We start from the raw sequence: 19,451 nt of genomic DNA, 5'->3' as shown, positions 1-19,451 counted from the left end.
TTTTTTCAAGAATACTGAGAAGAAAATATAACACTGAAGAAAAATCACAGGAAATATCCATAGCTTCAAGAATCAGCTCACATGCATTAAAAACACTCAAGAGAGTCATCGAACACGAAATTAAAGTCCAAAGATGATTATAATATGGAATTCGACACTCGGATTTTTTGTGATGTTATACTTGGGTAAGTTTTGTAATTCGTTCTTGTTTTCGTTCTTTCTTTTACTGATTTGCGTTTGATTTGTCTCCGGTTTTTACAAAGTTAAATGTCTATTCCTTTTTTTTTTAAATTCTTATTTTGACAATATTTAATCGCTCCAGGTAATGTTCCTATTCTTAAACAAAGTTCATGGCGCATTAAATCGCATCTGAATCAAAATATTGTTTTCCCCTTACCTGCAACCTCTGATGTCTATGCAATTCGTATGTACTGAGTATGAAAACATTAAAACTCCTTTAAGGTGGTACCTAACACTTGCACTAAAATTAATTTGGCTCGTTTAATTTTCATATAATTTTGTCAAAGTAATTACTTCGACCCTTTAACAAAAATTTCAAAAATATTTGAACAAACCGTTTTGTCAGAAAAATTACACTGGTTATATAGCAGTTAAACAAACAATAATTTTGATCATTGCAAAGCTTAATATTCCTGTTGCAACACAACGTAATTGAAACGTTTAGCTGACTTAACAGAGTTATCTCAATGTAGTGTTAGGTACCACCTTAACTCCGACAGATATAGTAGTGGCATTATGTGTAGTATGTTTTCCCGGATTAACTGTAGTTCGTAGAGGCGAAAATTAACCTTTTACTACAGTATCAAATCTCTACTAAAACAATGGGTATCTTATACATGTACATTAAAGATTTCTGACCAAAAAAATGTAGATGCTCTTTTTGTTCCCTCCATTTCCCCCTTTCAAATCTTGAACTAACAGCTCACAATGTAAATTTTAGTATCCAGTTACTCCAAAGAAAAATAAGTAGCATATACTCATTATGATGTTTTGATTGGAGAAGAGATAACCTTACATCACAGTATCTCAGAACTTGGCAATACAAAAACAACCATAATCAATTGGAAAAAGACTGGATATCAACTCCAAGAGTGTGGAACTTTTGGAAGACAGTCTGGTGGAACAACGCCTTCGCTTACAATACGCAGGATTGAACTATGTGATCTTGGTACATACACTATTTGTCTAGATACTGACCCAACACGTTGTACACATCATGATATAGGAGGTATTTTATATTATATTTTGAAATCAGAAGTCTGTTTTTACTGTCTGTTCACATATGAAATATAAAAATCAGTCATATCAATCGAAATGAATCTATTAACATATACACGGTTCGCTTTCGATTCGACATACGATAGAGAACAATTCTGGGTGACTCATCTTTTATTTGCTTCTATACTTTAAGAATGATGACATGGGGATATCTTTTATTTCATATTTTCCTAAATGTCAGTTTTGCTTTTAATAAAGGTTAAATTACGTTAAAATGGTGAGGTCACACAGAGTTAGACTAGTTAAGATACAAATGAGAATGGAAATGGTGAATGTGTCAAAGAAACAACAACCCGACCAAAGAGCAGATAACAGTCGAAGGCCACCAATGGGTATTCAATGCAGCGAGAATCTCCCGCACCCGGAGGCTCCATTCAACTGGCCCGTAAAAAATAATGTATACTATTTCAGTAATAATGAACGTCATACTAAACTCCGAATTATACACAAGAAACTAAGATTTAAAATCATACAAGACTTTCAAAGGCCAGAGGCTCCTGACTTGGGACAGGCGCAATAATGCGGCGGATTTAAACATCTTTTTGAGATCTTACCCCCCCCCCCCCCCTTATACCTCTAGCCAATGTAGATAGACAAACACACAACAATGTTCACAGTAAATCGCAGTTTTAGAAAACCCTGAGTCCGATGTGAGAATAGGTCAGAAAAGAAACAAAATGACAATAACACATAAATTAACAAAAGTCTACTAGCAGTTACTGACATGCCAGCTCCAGGCCTAAATTAAACTGATTGAAAGACTATGTCTTCATCATATGAATATCAAGCACAATCCCTTCCGTTATGGGTTTAGTATTTTACCATCATAAAAAATCAAAAGAACACAACCTGTGTCATGCGAACAACTGGTTTCAGAATAAATGTGTTTAGTTCCGATGCACAGATCCTATTGATGAATCAATATTAAAGGTAAAATATACAATCTTTGATTACCTGACAACAGTATTGTAACTATATCCCTTCTTGATTAGTCTGTTTAAAGGTTTTGCTAGCTTTTGAGGTGAGTACTGACATATTTGTGCTTTGTAAAGAGTATTACTATAAAAGATTGGATGTAAAATACCTGAACGTATAAGATGTCTGCATATTGAGTTAAATTTACGAATGATGTCGTTGTATCGAGGTCTATTTTCCCCTGTTTATGTTTCATACTTGAATGTCAAAGTAAGAAGTGGCTCCGACGTTCGGAAATTGGATTGTGATGAAGTGTGGATAAAATATTCAAAGTTATTTTTTACATTTTGTTAGACTAATGATATTTAATCAAATTAATTAATTATATATTTATTGCTTTTCACTACTAAAATTGAGGACAATCTCGATGCACTAGAACAAACATCTTCTTTTATTGTTTTTTTTTCTTAATTCTTTTGCATCAGAGATCATCGTCAATTATTATATAATGTACCTGAAAAATAAAATAGAAGAGCCTATATTTCTAATAATAAATATGTGTCATACTTTGGATTCATTTTTTTTCGTGGATATCAATTTCGTGGATTGAAGAAAATTTACATTTTCGTGGATATCTAAATTCGTGGCTTGTCGATTTCTATGTACAAAGCCTATAGAAAATTTGTAATTCATTGAACATATGAATTCGTGGTTCACCTGTACCCATGAAACCCACGAAAATTGGTATCTAACGAATTATAATGAATCCACAGTATTCCATTAACAATGCAGTGTTGTGACATCTGTAAATCCATGTAAGTTCTCTATATGACTACAAGATCTGAATTACATAGAATCATATTGCAAAACAGACGAAGAACACTGTTAAACAAAGCTGTGATGCTGTAAATTTTAGTTACAATTGAAAGATTTTAGAAAATGTCAAGATGTGAAGAAAAAAAATACGGGATATAGGTTCATTTTTTTCTCTTTAATGTTTTGTAATTTTTACATGTCAAAAATAAATTGAAATTCAAAAACAAAATATGAATTCGTGTATGTAATATCTAGATCATTTATTTTGGTTTAATTCAAACATCTTTTTAAACTTTAAATGCACGCAAATAAATATTAAAGTCAGTGCGTGGGTGTTGACCACTGGACTCGAAAAACATCGTAACGAAACATCTTACACCAAAAACTCATCAGCCAGAGGTCGGGAACAACGACACAGTTTTTACATGTTGTGACGTCAAAAGAAAGTGAAATACTGAGGCTTTTCTACCTCAGGAATAGATAACCTTATCTGTATTTGGCAACATTTTTTGGAATTTTTGTCTTCGATGCTCTTCAACTTCGTACTTTATTTGGTCTTTTTTTTTTTTTTTTTTTTAACTTTTTTGGATTCGAGCGTCACTGATGAGTCTTTTGAAGACGAAACGCGTAAATACAAAATTTAAACATTGTTTCTATGATGAATTTTTTCGCAACATTAAAGTTATCTAACGGTTTCTACAAAGGACAACAATTTAACATGGACAACAGTTAATAAATAGATATCAAAAGTACAAGGATTATAATTTTATACGCCAGACGCGCGTTTCGTCTACATAATACTCATCAGTGACGATCAGATCAAAATAGTTAAAAAGCCAAATAAATACAAAGTTGAAGAGCATTGAGGATCAAAAATTCCTAAAAGTTGAATTAAAACCTTTTTTAATATACTATAATTAGAAATAAAATCAAGACGAAGAAGTTACTGAAAAATAGTAAGTTGTCCATTACCTACTCCTCGATATGGCGAAAATTTAAACAGCTTAAACACTGGACACTTTTAATTTGAAAACACTCATTTATAAATCCGCCGCCGCCTCTCCTTAGAGCTATAATGTCATGTATATAAGCCAAATGTGCTGAATTACATGGGATTCAATAAATTCATTGCTTTTCTGCTTTTATGTTTTAATATATTTTGCAGTTTTGCAAATATAAAGTGTTCACTGTTCTTATTTTATTTTAAGAATATGGTATTTTAGATTAAAAAGGGTTGTTACCATTTAAGAGTAGGACTGCATGAATTCGTGCTACATTTGCACAAGAGAAGGAAGAAAAATCCACCATTAAACGAAAAAAAAACGCATTACGTTTGAGCGAAATTTGCCTGTTGTGAAAATTCGCTACGTTTGCGCGAATTGTTTTGAAACACATTTTTATTTCTAGAATAAAATACATTTACTTGTTATTAATTAAAAAACTGAAAACAAATTTAACGGTTTGTTAAAATGTATCTAAATACTATAGTGACATGCTGTATTATTCATTTTAAACAGGCCTGGTTTCGAAAAATATACAAATTTAGGCTTAACTTATGAGAACAAATATAAGTCAGCTGAATTATGATATGTTTAATGCAGATTTTTGCATTGTCATTTCTTTCGGTGGATATAATGTCAGATGCTCCGTTAAATAAAAACTGCAACAAATTTGCTGACTACTTGGACGAAAATTACGCAACAAGTGATTTTAAATTTCACCAGCTTATGGACGGCTATATGCTTAATGAAGAATCAAAACATACCAATAATGGGCCCAGCGTCATTCCACAACCATGCATAACCATGGTATTTCCCCCTCGCTTTCGCACGCGATAAAATGTATCTTAAAATTTTAAAATATATTTTTTTATCAAATATAAACACAATGCAAACTGCTAAATGAAAACACATTTAGCTGCTATGAAGTATTTCTAAATATAAGATGTAACAAAAGGCGAATTTGTTACAGAAAAACTAGTTTTAGTTTTAGGTTATGGTTTAAAACTGGTTTTGATTGGTTTTGGTTTAGGTTTCAAAACAGGTTTTGGTTGAGATATTTTTCAACAAATGTAAAGTTTATCTAAAAAAAACATGATGCCAAACTGAACTACTTGGGCATCACGGTTGGTCTCTTCTGTACATCTCCAGAATGTCTTTTGGTGAAGAATAAAAAAAATGAATTTGGAACTCTTCTGAAGATATTCTTTAGAAGATCAAATAAAATTTTGTTATGTTCGATGACATGAAACTGAGACAAGTGCTTGGGACAAGTCCCTGTGAAAATGACTGATCAAAAGTTTAAACTGAGGTCATCTTATATAGTTTATCCATTTTTTTTCAAGTAACCAAAGAGATTTTTTTTTGTATAAAGCCAAGATATCAGAAAGTTCTCAAAATCATTTTTCTCTAATGGTCCTAGAAGAAAGTCTTCTAGTCCTAAGGGGGGCTCCTTACTATTTCTTATGCAAAAAAAATTTTTTTTTGCACTACGACTTTTCAAAGTCTTTTATTGTATATGAATGTATATGTTAGGATACAACGTACAGCAGACGCTTCAGTCTGGGGAACAATGTTTATTTCAGTACCACTTGCAGCTAGCTGTGAACAAACTTCTTATAATTGCAAATACTTTTATTTGTATGCTTTGAGTCTATTGTCTTAATGTTAGTTGGCCGGTTTTTTTTCTTTTTGTACTACCACACTACTGTTTCAGCTTTAGGGAGGATTGAGTGGTTTGTACATGTTTAAACACGCCACATTCTGTAGGTATGTGCCTGTCCCAAGTCAAGAGCCTGTAAGTCAGTGGTTGTCGTTTGTTACTGTGTTCGTTCACTTTATTTTTTACATTTATTAGGCTTTTAGTTTTCTCCTTTAAATGGTTTTACATTTGTGATTTCTGATTCTTTTATAGCCGACTATGTGGTATGAGTTTTGCTTATTGTTGGGGGCTGTATGTTGACCTATGCTGTGTCATTTGGTTTCTTTCAAGACGTGTATCATTGGCAATCATACCACATCTTCGTTATAATATCAACCTCTGCCATATTCTTGTTTAGTGGTTGTCGTTGGTTCATGTCTCAACTCATATTTGATATTTTGTAAATTTTTGCTTGGAATTTAGACATAAACATAAAAAATCTCTTCATAATTATTGGTAAGATACTGACAGACACAAACAGTCAAATTATAACAATCTCTGAGATGGGCACACTGTATACCAATATCAATGAATTATCAATGGTGGTTCACCATACCTAATCACAATTTAAAACTTCAACATGGTACCTGTCAAATGTTTCAGTGTTCATACCAATTCGAGAATGGAACCATTTTTTTTTATATTTCACAATGAGTTGTGCTTATCTTAATGCAACAACATATAGACCAAAAATTACTGACTTAGAAATGATGACTTAATCACAAATTTTAACAATTCTAACAATTTCATAAGCTTTTGTTCTCATAGGCTTTTTCAATTTATTTCAGTTATGAATTCTAGTAATGCTTACATTTTTTTTTATCTGATTGTTATCTTATAAACATTAATCGTCATCTCAGTATTTTCCACTTAACAATAAAAAAAAAATACAGACTGAGAAAAATACCAATAATAGAAACAAGTAAATAACCAAACAAATACATGTAGTATTGAGAATTAACATTAATTATCTATATAAAACTATGTGAAGTTAAAAAACACGAAAAACAAAAAGATAATACAAGTACTAGAACACTAGTATTGAAAATCCACTAAAAAGATCAATTTGACCATAGAATCTGCATAAAATTTTTTGCGACCACTACACTGCATCAACGATGCCGCCATTGTAAACCCTAAACCGAAACCACAAACCACCCTTGGACATGGTTTGAATAGTTTCTGGAACCAGTTTGGTTTTGAGAATAACAAACGGCAAACCAGTTTTGGTTCGAAACTAGTTTCAAACTGGTTCTCATTAACAAATGGAAAGTTTAACAAACTAAAACTGGTTTTGCACTAACAAATACGCCTAAAATGTGGTATGGTTTTCATAATCATAGTTGTTTTCTAAACGTATTTTATTTTATGTTATTTTTTTAAAGTTGTGGTGTTTAGAGGTGCAAGTGGGTCCCTTGGAGGACAAAATAATATTTTTGACTTATGGTCATCAAAACATACTGCTAACACAAATGTTACCTATGCAATGCGTACTGGATCTATGTCTGGTTTACATTATAAATCGGAATTGGTGGAAAAGTGGTCAGACCTTAAAGTAGAAAAGGTATAATATAAAATATATGACGTTAATAAATTTTACGGTAGATGGAAACAGTACACTACATATCATGATATGTAATAAGCTAGTCTAATACGATACAACATCACCAAAAATAAGAAAATTATGAACAAATATTAAATATTTGATACCTTAATACCCTTCATCAGTAAGATGCCAAATGATTCTTATATTGAATTGTAGTAGTCACCCTGTAATAGTAAATTTGATCGTTATACAAATTATCACGAATCAATACGCTGGTAATTGTTTTCAATACAGTAACTGATGTTTTGTAAGAGTTGCGAATTATTTATAAATAAAATTTTCTACCGAATTAGCCTTGTTACCGGATTTGAACTAAAATTAGCTTTAACACGACGAGTGCCACATGTGGATCAGGATCTGTTCACCTTTCCGGAACCTATTTGTTGTGTTCGTGTAACTTAGTCTTTAGTTTTTTATGTTTTATTTTGTGTACTTTTGTTTATATGTTCGTCTTTTTCTTTTTTAGTCATAGCGTTATCAGTTTATTTTCCATTTTTGATTGTGTATGTCCCTCTTGTATCTTTTGACTCTGTTATACTAGTACTTGTGCTGAAAATTTATAAATCTTGTTATACTAAGTTTAAATAAATTTTAGTAAAAATTATATCATTGGAAATCATACCACATCTTCTAGTTCTACATAGAGGCAACAGTAGTTTACCGCTGTTCGAAATTCATAAAGCGATTGAGGAAAAACAATTCCGGGTTACAAACTTAACCTGAGGGAAACGCATAAAATATAAGAGATCAACGACACAACAGAAACACAACATCAAAATGCAACACACACAGAAACTAACTATAATATAACAATGGCCATTTCCCTGACTTGATACAGGGCATTTTATTATAAGAAAACAATGGTGGGGATGAACCTGGTTTTGTGGCATTCCAAACCTCCCGATTTTATGGCAATGATAAATATAACATTGAAAACAGCTTCAACGAACATTTAGTCTCATTTAAAAATTAAAACTTTTGACTTGTTAATGCATATATTAATCTATTTTAATAAAAAAAAAATATCACATAATTTATGTTCGTTTGATTTCTGTTTAAGGTCAAGTTAGCTGTTTATAAAGCAGGGGTAGAAAAGGTATATTTCATTTTTAATGCACGCGAAACTAATAAAAAGTCATGGATGAAGAAAGAGCGACTAATTTCTACATCGTATGATGATTATGATGATCTCATTGGTGATAGAGGGAATGCGAAATATTTTTCAATGAATGGGTATGTATACATTTCATCAAAATGGTCAATACAAATGAAGAAGATTATATATTTTCTTCCTGTAAGATAATACAATCATTACAAAATATGCATGAAATGTAAAAAATATTTAAGAATCAAAACGATTACGTTTCATTAGTTTGTCTTTGAAAAAAATCGGCACACACACGCTTTTAACGAAGTGATAATTGAAGATTTATCAGATGGTACCCCAAGTTTCATCTGTATGTCTACAGTTTATGATAGAAATAACACTTATATGTATATAAAGACATATATTCTACCTTTAAAATATCTCTCCATTAGTTCTACGTCAGCAAATTAATCTCCATATGGAATTTACTGAACCCATCATAATATCTCGTATTTGGTAATAAGTACACTATGTCAGGAATCTATCTTACCGACTATCTTTACCTAGTAGCCTATCAAATTTATGAGGTCTTACATTCTAAGAACCTGCTTACATTAGTATTATATATAGCAAATGCCAACAAAAACAACATGTAAGCATTTAACATGTTTAATGTGTTTTAATAAAATTATCTCAATCGTTCATCATCAATTTATTTGTTTGTTGGAATCTTTCAAGTTTATCCTCAACACGATGTTGATTTTACAAAAGGACGTATCACACTAATAGCCGTGAATTCAAAATCTATCACGTTTTCAAACAAATTCGGCTTATAACCCCATTTGAAATATACAGTTTCCTCAGGTTTGCTTTTAAGAAATCAAATTCCCAAAAAGACTTAGTATTTAAAAAAAATCTAAAGTTTTGTAAACAGTTAATTTATAAATATGACTATATCGATAAAAAAAATCATGCTGACTACTGGGCTGGTAATACCCTCGGGGAATTAAAAATCAATCAGCAGTGGCATCGACCCAGTGTTTGTAAATAAACTCATCACAGATACCAGTATTAAATTTTGCATCTACACCAGTCGTAGGCCTCTTCTACAAAAGACTTATCAATGACGCTCGAATCCAAAAAAAAATAAAAAGGCCTTTAAATAGTATTTCAAAAAATCATAAGTTTTGTAAACAGTTGATTTATAAATATGACTATATCAATGAAAATCCATTTCAGCATAAACGTGCTGACTACTGGGCTGGTAATACCCTCGGGGAATTAAAACTCCACCAGCAGTAGCATCGACCCGGTGGTTGTAAATAAACTCATCACAGATACCAGGATTATTTTTTGTATCTACGCCAGATGCGCGCCTCTTCTACAAAATACCTATTAGTGACGCTCTAATCCAAAAAAGTTAAAAAGGCCAAACAAAGTACGAAGTCGAATGGCTTTGAGAACCAAAATTCCTAACAATTTTACCAAATACAGTTACGGTAGTCTATTCCTGAGGTAGAAATCCTAAATATACGCATTGAAATGAAAATTTAAAAAAAAAACAATAATTACCACAAGATTTTTCTATATTTGTTACCTTAAATATCTATTGACTTTATCATTTAAAAACAAAATTCTCATTTGATGCAATAACTTTTTAGACATTCTATTTGTGGAGAGAATGTCCGACGCTTATGATTGTTTACATTTATCTAGAATTTCTATTTTTATAAATTGAATTACATCTATAAATCATTTATTGTAGATCTTGTTCCATTATTTGCTCAAGAGTTTTTATCTATTTTATTATGTATGTTTTTAAATATTATTAGCCTAATTGGTTCCTATGTCCGCCGAAGGTTCTTTCTGAACAAGTACAAGAAACAAAACAGTTGCAGCGACATGGGAGGTTGGCTTTCCGTTACAGAACTTGCTATTTGTTCTTGGGAAAATGAAACGAAGTATCCAGGCATATATTTTAGTCCTGGAAAAACACAAACTAATTGGAATTATGGTATAAAATTAACGCTTAATGCATTCATAACAGTATAAACTTTCAAAAATCAAAGAGATATTTGAATTGAAATAAGTTTGCCATAATTGATCAAAAAAACAAATTCTGACAAAACAATAAGTAGTTGAAAATTGTATACAATTCGAAAACTGTATTGGTCTTGCAATTTGTATCTGTTTAATGCAAAGTCATAAAATAGACATAACGAGTTGTGGGATGAGTGTCAATGAGACAACTCTCCATCAAAGTTTCAATTTGTAAAAGTAAACCGTTATAGTTCAAAGTACGGCCTTCAACACGAAGCCTTGGCTCGCACCGAACAGTAAGCTATAAAGGGCCCAAAAAATACTAGTGTAAATCCATTCAATCAGGACAACCAACGATGTAATCTATAATATAAAATACAAGAAACACTTATGAACTACATAGGCTGATTGATATATTAAGTTATCGTGTGGTATTGTTAAATTGAATACTAGTGTAGTACATATATTTAAGAATGACTTGCTTCTAAAAGACTTTTTACGATGCAACCAAAATTTATTAACATTTAGTTATCGTTTAAGTGGTGAAGACAAAATATTAGGTGTCAATCCTTTTACGATATTACATACGCTAAAAGGATATAATTAGGCTGGAAAAGCTGGTTTTCTATTGTGTCTGTTATAGTAGTTTCATAATAAAACCATATGGTCTGATATATAGGAACTACAAAACGTTCGAATTGCAAATTGATATTTATATTTATAGAAAATTAATCAGACATGTTTTACGTGTAAACAATTAGTTCATATTTTTACCTGAAACAATAACAAATGCTGAAAAGACTATAAACAGTTTACAATCAATAGTACGAATATATACCACTAAGAATAAAACGCAGTTTTCGACAAGTGTGAAATCAACCTTACACTAGTCAGATGTTGCATATAATGCGCTTTCCAAATCTTGAAATTTTAAGTTCAAAATTGTATACCAAATTCGTCGAAAATGTAAGCGTAATGCTAGGAAATACATGATATCAAAACAGTTGAAACTAATTGCATAGTTCACATCCTCTTTACTTAATATGTGTGTTGTAACGATATTAACTAAATGTATATGTGTGTTTAGTGTACGGGTATGCATGCGTTTGGTTCGTACGTGCAATATAATACTATCCTTATTGTTTCAGCCGAAAAAGCAGACGAATTGACAATATCGTTGGTATTAAATATATCTGGTAAGTTCAATGTAAAAAGATCATCAAACTAAAGTGTTGAAAGTGTAACAAAATAGTAGGAATCAGAAAAAAAATCTTTCAAACACAAAATGTAATTTGGATAAATGATACAAAATATCTATAGAAATACTTTTTTTTTAAAAAGCATGATATTTATGATTATTATTTCTTGTTGTTTTTTTTCTTTTTTTTCTTTTACATTGTGTTTTGACTTTAACAAAAAAAAGAACAAAGTCTAAAGAAGGGGCTAGTCCTCAGCAATAATTCAATACTATTATATAATAAAAGTAGTTCCTTTTATGGTTTAACATTTTGGTTTTTAAAGAAATTAATATTTAGACGCAAATAAGAAAGCATATAAACTTTATCCATCCAATGATGAGACAAGCCTGCGATTAGTATATATTTACTTTCTTATTCACCATACCAATGACCTCATATTCAATAGTGCAATGTTTGAATAATTCTGTCATTATTTAAAGAAATACCATAAGAATTACAATCCTGGTACCTTGGATAACTATTTACACTGTATAAGCTGTTTCTATTTCCAAGGACTCAACAAATCAATATACATGTTCTGGAATAAAAAAAATGTATAAACAAGTGAATGGCATTTAAAACAAACTTTAGTTAACGACCTTCATGTAACCAACAAACATACGGCTATATTATGGAAAATTGTAAGCGTATACTCTGTACTTACAAGCCCGTCATCAATTCAATTTACGTTAAATTTCAAGAATTGATATTCTCAAATTGTGCAAAAGATCATATGGACCTTAGAGAACAGAGAACAATAATCCCGGATTAAACGCAAATAAAGAGAATAATCATTATATTATACTTCATGTCAAAATGCCAGATTTTGATTGGCTAATACGAGGGTGTTACTCTATTACCCATCATGGAGACGCTTGATCAAGTGTGAGTTTTCTTAAATATGACTATATCCTATGGCAAATACTATATTACCCTTCACGGAGACGCTTAATCAAGAGTGCGCTTTATTAAATACGGGTGATTGTTATGTACAAGACGTCATATAGTTTATTACTTTGAATTTGAAATTTAATCGCCTGTAAAAACAGAACATTCAGTATACATGTAATAAATTAAATAACACATATCTGAGAGAGTGATAGAGCAGATTGTTACCCCTTGAAAAGACATTGTCAAGTTTACTCGGGGTGAAAATCTGCTCTATCACCCTCTCAGCTATGTGTTATTTATATAATATTATCGTTGGTCATCTCAACGAGATTGATTTTATCGCTCGTTCCGGTACGACGAAAGTGAGTAAAGCAATCGAGTTTAGTTGAACAATTCTGCTATCTCTATTTTACTGATGGCGGCTTTGTTAATTTCATTGACGTCCTAAGTTTCTATGAATAATTTTTCATATCCCTCTACTGAGAGAAAGGAAATTATCAATGATTTAGATCAAAGGAACAATTCGTAAATAGCGGCAAATAGATCAAGATGATGTATAATTCTTTTATACTTTATATAACCAAAAGGTTCCAATATCACAGCTGTCGAATCTGTTATCTGAAGGTTTTCATTATTGTTACCGTTTATTTTCTGATTAAACTTATATCACCGTTTAAAAAATGAAAACAACAGGTCATTAATTGCATACGTCCTATGCCCTTCTTTAACCTTCATCAGGAAACGCTCAAAGCCGAATAATTGAAGGCCAATGATGTGTAAGAAATTAAGAATCGAGACATTTTGTTTCGTATGGATGCAAGGACAAAGAACCTTAATGTGCTCCACAATTTTCCATATATATAATGCGGTACGAGTGTTGCTCATGGTCGTATACCTCTACCCTAGTTGCTTATTTGAACTCTGAGAGATAGTTGTCTCATTGGTAATCATAACCCATCTCAGTGTTATTACAGGTATTTGTGAACACGATATGTTGCCTTCATTTGTTGTTGCATGGTGGCAGACGATCTTTTTTAACGTATGATTCATTAATGAAAGATTTTTTTTATTTTAGAAACTACGTCCTGTTATTGTCCTTGTTCTGATATAGGATGGCAAACTGACAAGTTTTGGGCATCTTTGTATGGTTATTCCAAATCGGAATTAGAGCAAATCCTCGAACCTATACTTTTAAAACAATATACGAATTGAAGTTAAACAAAACAAAACTTTCATCGTACAAACGCAAAAGAAATAGTGCTCAAGATAGTAGAAAATCTTCAAAGCAGATTGGAATCATAGGAGTGATATTTATCGGTGTTGTTATAAGTTTAGTCATCCTTATTGACGTTGTAGAAATTAGGCAACGTCTAGCTGAGATCAACATTTTTATTTAGAACGACACTTGAAACAATAGCCCATATTTTAATGAAAATTCTATTATAATAAGAGTTATAAAACTTTCAGTTAGCTAAAATTTTATAAGAAAGACATATAACACAAAGTTAATAATGAATAATGAGTACATACGAATGTGTTCGTTATATAAGGATCAATAATTATTTTACAATGATTTGTCGTGACTACATTCGCCTTCAATAGAATGGTCTGGTTTTTTAAGGTGTACTCGGTCACTCGTGATGTGATATGAAAATATGATTTAAAAGGTTTTTATTAATTGGTTTGACCTTTTAAAGTTTGTTTGTATAATGGTCAGTTTTTAACAATCATCTTGGAGTGGCAATCCTCATTAACCAGTATAGAAAAGGGATAACTGGAACTCTGTTTCTCCCTTATGACTGTAGTAGTTAGTGTACGAGTTAAATGGCAATATTCCATTTATCAGTAAAATAACGACCAATAAAGTGATTTCTTTTGTGCTTTTCCATGATTTTGAAGATACAAACGTTTAAAAATTGAAAAATACCATGATTGATTGACAAAGATTGAAGAAGACCATTTCTCACAAAGATTCGCTAAATTCAGATGTTCTGGTACAAGTGAATTTGATGCTCAAACATTTTCAATCTATGTTGGAGCATGTAATTGACCATTATCTTACCAATGTCAAACAAATTCTATTACAAGATGAGGATCCTTAATCACAAAGCTGGTCACTGTGGGTATTGAAATCATTCCCACATTTGACGTCAGAAGATGTGTGAACATTTGACCTCTTGAAAAATTGTCAATGCAGATGACATGGGGTAGAACCCAATATATTTTAGAATTTCTCAGTTCAATAAAAATGTTCATATTAAAGATCAAATTATTATTTTTCACCATTTCATTGTTATGTTATAGCGAATATATTGATATCGTTTATATTTGTAACGTGTGCTCATCACACGAAAAGGGAAACAGTGAATTGATTGTTTTCCACAATGAAGTCTGTAAATACAAATATGTCTATTAGACAAGACGAAAATTAATTACATATTTTTACATATGACGATGAAATCTTTTCCATAAGAATAAAACTGCGTCATTTACTCTCTAACCTATGTGTTTCTTCTTGTGTTACATCTGTTTCAAACTATATGGGGTGGTTGAGTTCATTTATTCTTAAGTTTTTATAGTATTTGTTTACAATCTATATCTTTTTAAAAGAAAATCAAATACATGAGAATACTAATATCAAATAAATTTGAATCAACGTGCAAGTTTTAATACATGTTTGGAGTAGGTTTATTGATTGTTGTTGTTGTTAATTTATCATGTATTGAACAAAACAATGTTGCTTTACTTTTTTTTAATTTGGAGTGTAGTAAAATGGTTAATTTTATATCCTGTCATCTCTGAGGCGAGGATTTGAATTATCATAAAGAAGTGTGTTCGACCCCGATCTTAATGGGATTGCCAATTTTCATAAACTTATATTGTGAATATTTTTTTCTTTCATGAGAATTGAAATAAGAAAAAAAATATTTACCATTTGCCTTCCTATCTCTTTTACAAATTTCTTCACAGGACTTCAAATATTTCAATCCCAAATGGGTTGATTTAAAATACATATATAGGTAAGCAATGAATGCGGTTGTGAAATTTGATAGATGCTCTTTGTGCTTCTTTGTTAAATATTTGTTTGTTTTTGTTCTATTGAGATTGTAACACAGTGATGACTGATATATCCCTATTTTGACAATTTTACCTATTATTTCTGATGGAAGTTGATGAGACTGTGATATAAGTGAAAAGTTTGGCGCTATAATAAAACAGGTTCAATCCACCATTTTCTACATTTAAAAGTAAAAATACCTGTACAGAGTCAGGAATATGACAGTTTTTGTCCATCGTTTGATGTGTTTAAATCTTTGTTTCGTATTACCGTTTAAAATTTTCCTCGGAGTTAAGTTTTTTTGTGATTTAACTTTTTTTCAAAACTCTTTACAGAGAAAAACTTTGACTCACTGTTACAGTTCAACCCGTGTATGGCTTTAACATAAAGGCTGTACCTAAAAGATTGTTACCAACATTTACATTTTTCAGTTTATTAGAATATAGATCTGAACGGCCTTTTGCATAGTAGTATCCACATTTTTACTGTAATTTCTTAATTGAATAAAAACAGATCAGGTACAAATTGACTTAAAATCAATGATTATTTAGTGAGTTTCTATATTTCAGAACGGAGGCTATGGAATTTCAAAATTATTTTGTAGGAATACTTATTTGCATTTATTTTAGTCTTCAATTTTCAATATTGGTGGTATACTTGTTAAAACTGTATTTCAAATATCAAAATATAATACATATTTCATTATTTTATTATTATTATTTCTTCGGCTATATTCGTACCCAAACAATTAAAAAATTATATTCATGAAATGTAACCGTCAAAATCGGAAGGTTTCGAAATGAAAACCAATACGACGTTAAAAAAGCAAAAAAAAATCAAACATCTTTCGGACTTGTCTTGTTGGGAACAGTTTACAGATCTCTTTACCCAAGATATGATGCATATATAAATCTTTGCATAGTTTTCCATTGTTTCAACCGAGTAGACCTGTTGAACTATCTAGGATAGAAACGTTATTGTTTTTAATATTCTCCAATACCTATTTATTTAAACAGCAAAACAAGCAAATAGCACACATATTTTCTTTCGGGCGATACATCTGTTTCAAATAGTACAAGGTTTTTGAGTTTACATTTTCCAGTAAATGACGTATTTTAAACATATAATCAATTACATCTTAAAACAGCTGCCAAGAAAAGTTGAAAAAATTAGATATATTTCAAACAAATTGAAACCAAATTTTAATTTTTGATAATGTTCCTATTTCTTATGCTCGTTGTGATCAGTTCTATTACCGCTAAAGAAAATTTAAAACAAAGTTCGAATTCAGTTATCAACAAGGACAATACAAACATTAAAGACCGTAAGAAAATTGAGGGACTTGGAATAAACGGCGTGTTTAAAAACTTCGATTTGATCGCAAAAAGGAGCAAAAAAAGTGATCATGATCAAACGACTAATGACATTGTTATGAAACTAAAAGCAGGATATGACATAAATGATGTCAAGGAAATACTAAATCGACATAAATCGTTTAATTTCCTAAGACAGGTATGCATAATGAATACAGATAGGTATTGTATTCCGTATTTGCAACTACTCTTAGGGTTCATGTCAATTTTTTATGTGTATTGTATCGGGCTGATGAGTATAGTTGTTATTATATTGTACTGTTAAACTGCTATTCAATTCTAGGGGGCAGGATAGGGCGCTTGTAATCATATTCAAACCCGCAATAACCAGAAAGGGCTATTGCTTACTATGGAGCCTCTAATCCAGGGGTTTTCATGCCATAGGATTTTGTCGAATGCTTTGTCCGTTTTTGTGTGTGTTACATTTTATTGTTGTGTCGTTGTTCTCCTCTAATATTTAATGTGTTTCCCTCAGTTTTAGTTTGTTACCCCGATTTTGTCTTTGTCCATGGATTTATGAGTTTTGAACAGCGGTATACTACTGTTGCCTTTATTTATCGTTTGCAGTGTATATTATGTTCACTTAAATTTTATGGTTGTGTTCATACGTTAGTTTTCTTTTTGTTGAATTGTTTAACATATGTCATGTCAGGACCTTTGTTGTCCATTCTTTGGTGTGTTTTATCTTTTGATCTTGTCATTTGATTAAGGACTATCCGTTTTGGAATTTTCGTCGGAGTTCATTTCTTTGTGATTGAACTTTTTGTAAGCTTGTATACGATATGGGTTTTTGATGTTTTGATGAACGTCATACCCATAGTTGCTAACGTCATTTGGTCTCTGGTGGATAATGGCATCCGCGCTTCATACAAAATGTACTTCGGTCAACGCTTTTACACTCCAACGAATTTACAAAAAGAAGCATTCAATTCTTAAATAAAACATAAATAACAGAAATTAAACATATAGAAACAAGTTGACCTCATAAGTATAAGAAAGAAGATGTGATATTTTTAGATTATCGGTGATCATCTCAACGAGATTGATTTTCTCGCTTGAGCCGTCCCGGCTCAAGCGAGAAAGGCAATCGAGTTGAGATGAACAATGATAATCTTTTTATCGCTATTTTACCTATGACGACGTTGTCAATTTCATGTCAATTTCATGTCAATTTCGTAAGCAACGCCACGTGCATGCTTAGTTTCTAGCGATAATTTTCCATCTCAAGGGAGTAGCATGATATGAAAATTATCACAAAAAAGATCAAAGGAAAAATGCACAAAATAGCGATAAAAGGGTTTATGAGACAACTCTCCACAAAATTAATGCTACAGATAATAACAAACTTGGGTCATCATGCTACCTCCAACAATGAACAGAGCTCAAACCGAATGGTCAACTATTAAGGTCTCAATGACAAGTGTAAAACATTTCAAACGAGAACAAAAGGCATAATTTTTGGACAGAATCATGAAGTAGAAAAAATGGTGAAAAACAGAAAACTGGTGTAACTTTACAACACAAGACCACAATCAGTTGAAAATGGTTTCAATCATCAGATGGATATAAATAGAAATACATATTAAATAAACACCGATGGACGTGGACGTATACTTATACATCAACGAAAACAAAGCATAAAAAACTGAAAACAATAGTTTCAAAACATAGATGCATCAAAGACTAAAATATCAATCAGTATACTAGTACACATACATCATCCTATAGATATCATAGTGAAAAAAAACGTCATGCACAGTCAGAGAAAAACATGACCTTATGCAATGCCAAAATACAAAATAGACAGGTTCTAGAGCAATCATAAATGTGCTAAAGGGTTGTCATATAACTTACTACCACTGGGTCGATGCCTCTGCTGGTGGACTATTAGTCCCCGAGGGTATCACCAGCCCAGTAGCCAGTACTTCGGTACTGGCATGAAAATACGGATTTGTTTGTGTTATTGAAATTTGCTGTTACAAAATATTAGGAATTATTATAAATTAAGGAATGTATCTCCCTCATGCAAAGCTCTGATTCCTTTAACGAATTTGGCTATACTTTTTGGACCTTTTGGATTATAGCTCTTCATCTTTTATATATGCTTTGGATTTCAAATATTTTGGCCACGAGCATCACTGAAGAGACATGTATTGTCGAAATGCGCATCTGGTGCAACAAAATTGGTACCGTTGATTTTATTACTACCACTGGGTCGATGCCTCTGCTGGTGGACTATTAGTCCCCGAGGGTATCACCAGCCCAGTAGCCAGCACTTCGGTACTGGCATGAAAATACGGATTTTTTTGTGTTATTGAAATTTGCTGTTACAAAATATTAGGAATTATTATAAATTAAGGAATGTATCTCCCTCATGAAAAGCTCTGATTCCTTTAACGAATTTGGCTATACATTTTGGACCTTTTGG

The 19,451-nt window shown here is 31.5% G+C and overlaps 1 protein-coding gene across 1 annotated transcript in view; it reads left to right on the top strand.

The window, feature by feature from the left end:
• Window positions 1-1,136: 1,136 nt before the first annotated feature.
• Window positions 1,137-19,451, top strand: part of LOC134705721 (neuroendocrine convertase 2-like) — a 37,328-nt gene continuing 19,013 nt past the window's right edge. The window contains exons 1-4 of the mRNA XM_063564441.1: window positions 1,137-1,249; window positions 7,116-7,294; window positions 8,397-8,569; window positions 10,256-10,469. Of these exons, the coding sequence (XP_063420511.1) occupies window positions 7,217-7,294; window positions 8,397-8,569; window positions 10,256-10,469 (465 nt within the window). The 5' untranslated portion in view covers window positions 1,137-1,249; window positions 7,116-7,216. The remainder of the gene's footprint in view (window positions 1,250-7,115; window positions 7,295-8,396; window positions 8,570-10,255; window positions 10,470-19,451) is intronic.

Source organism: Mytilus trossulus, chromosome 2 (genome assembly GCF_036588685.1).
Source record: "Mytilus trossulus isolate FHL-02 chromosome 2, PNRI_Mtr1.1.1.hap1, whole genome shotgun sequence".
In the NCBI taxonomy this organism is placed as follows: domain Eukaryota; kingdom Metazoa; phylum Mollusca; class Bivalvia; order Mytilida; family Mytilidae; genus Mytilus; species Mytilus trossulus.
This window is presented reverse-complemented; position numbering and strand designations above follow the sequence as displayed.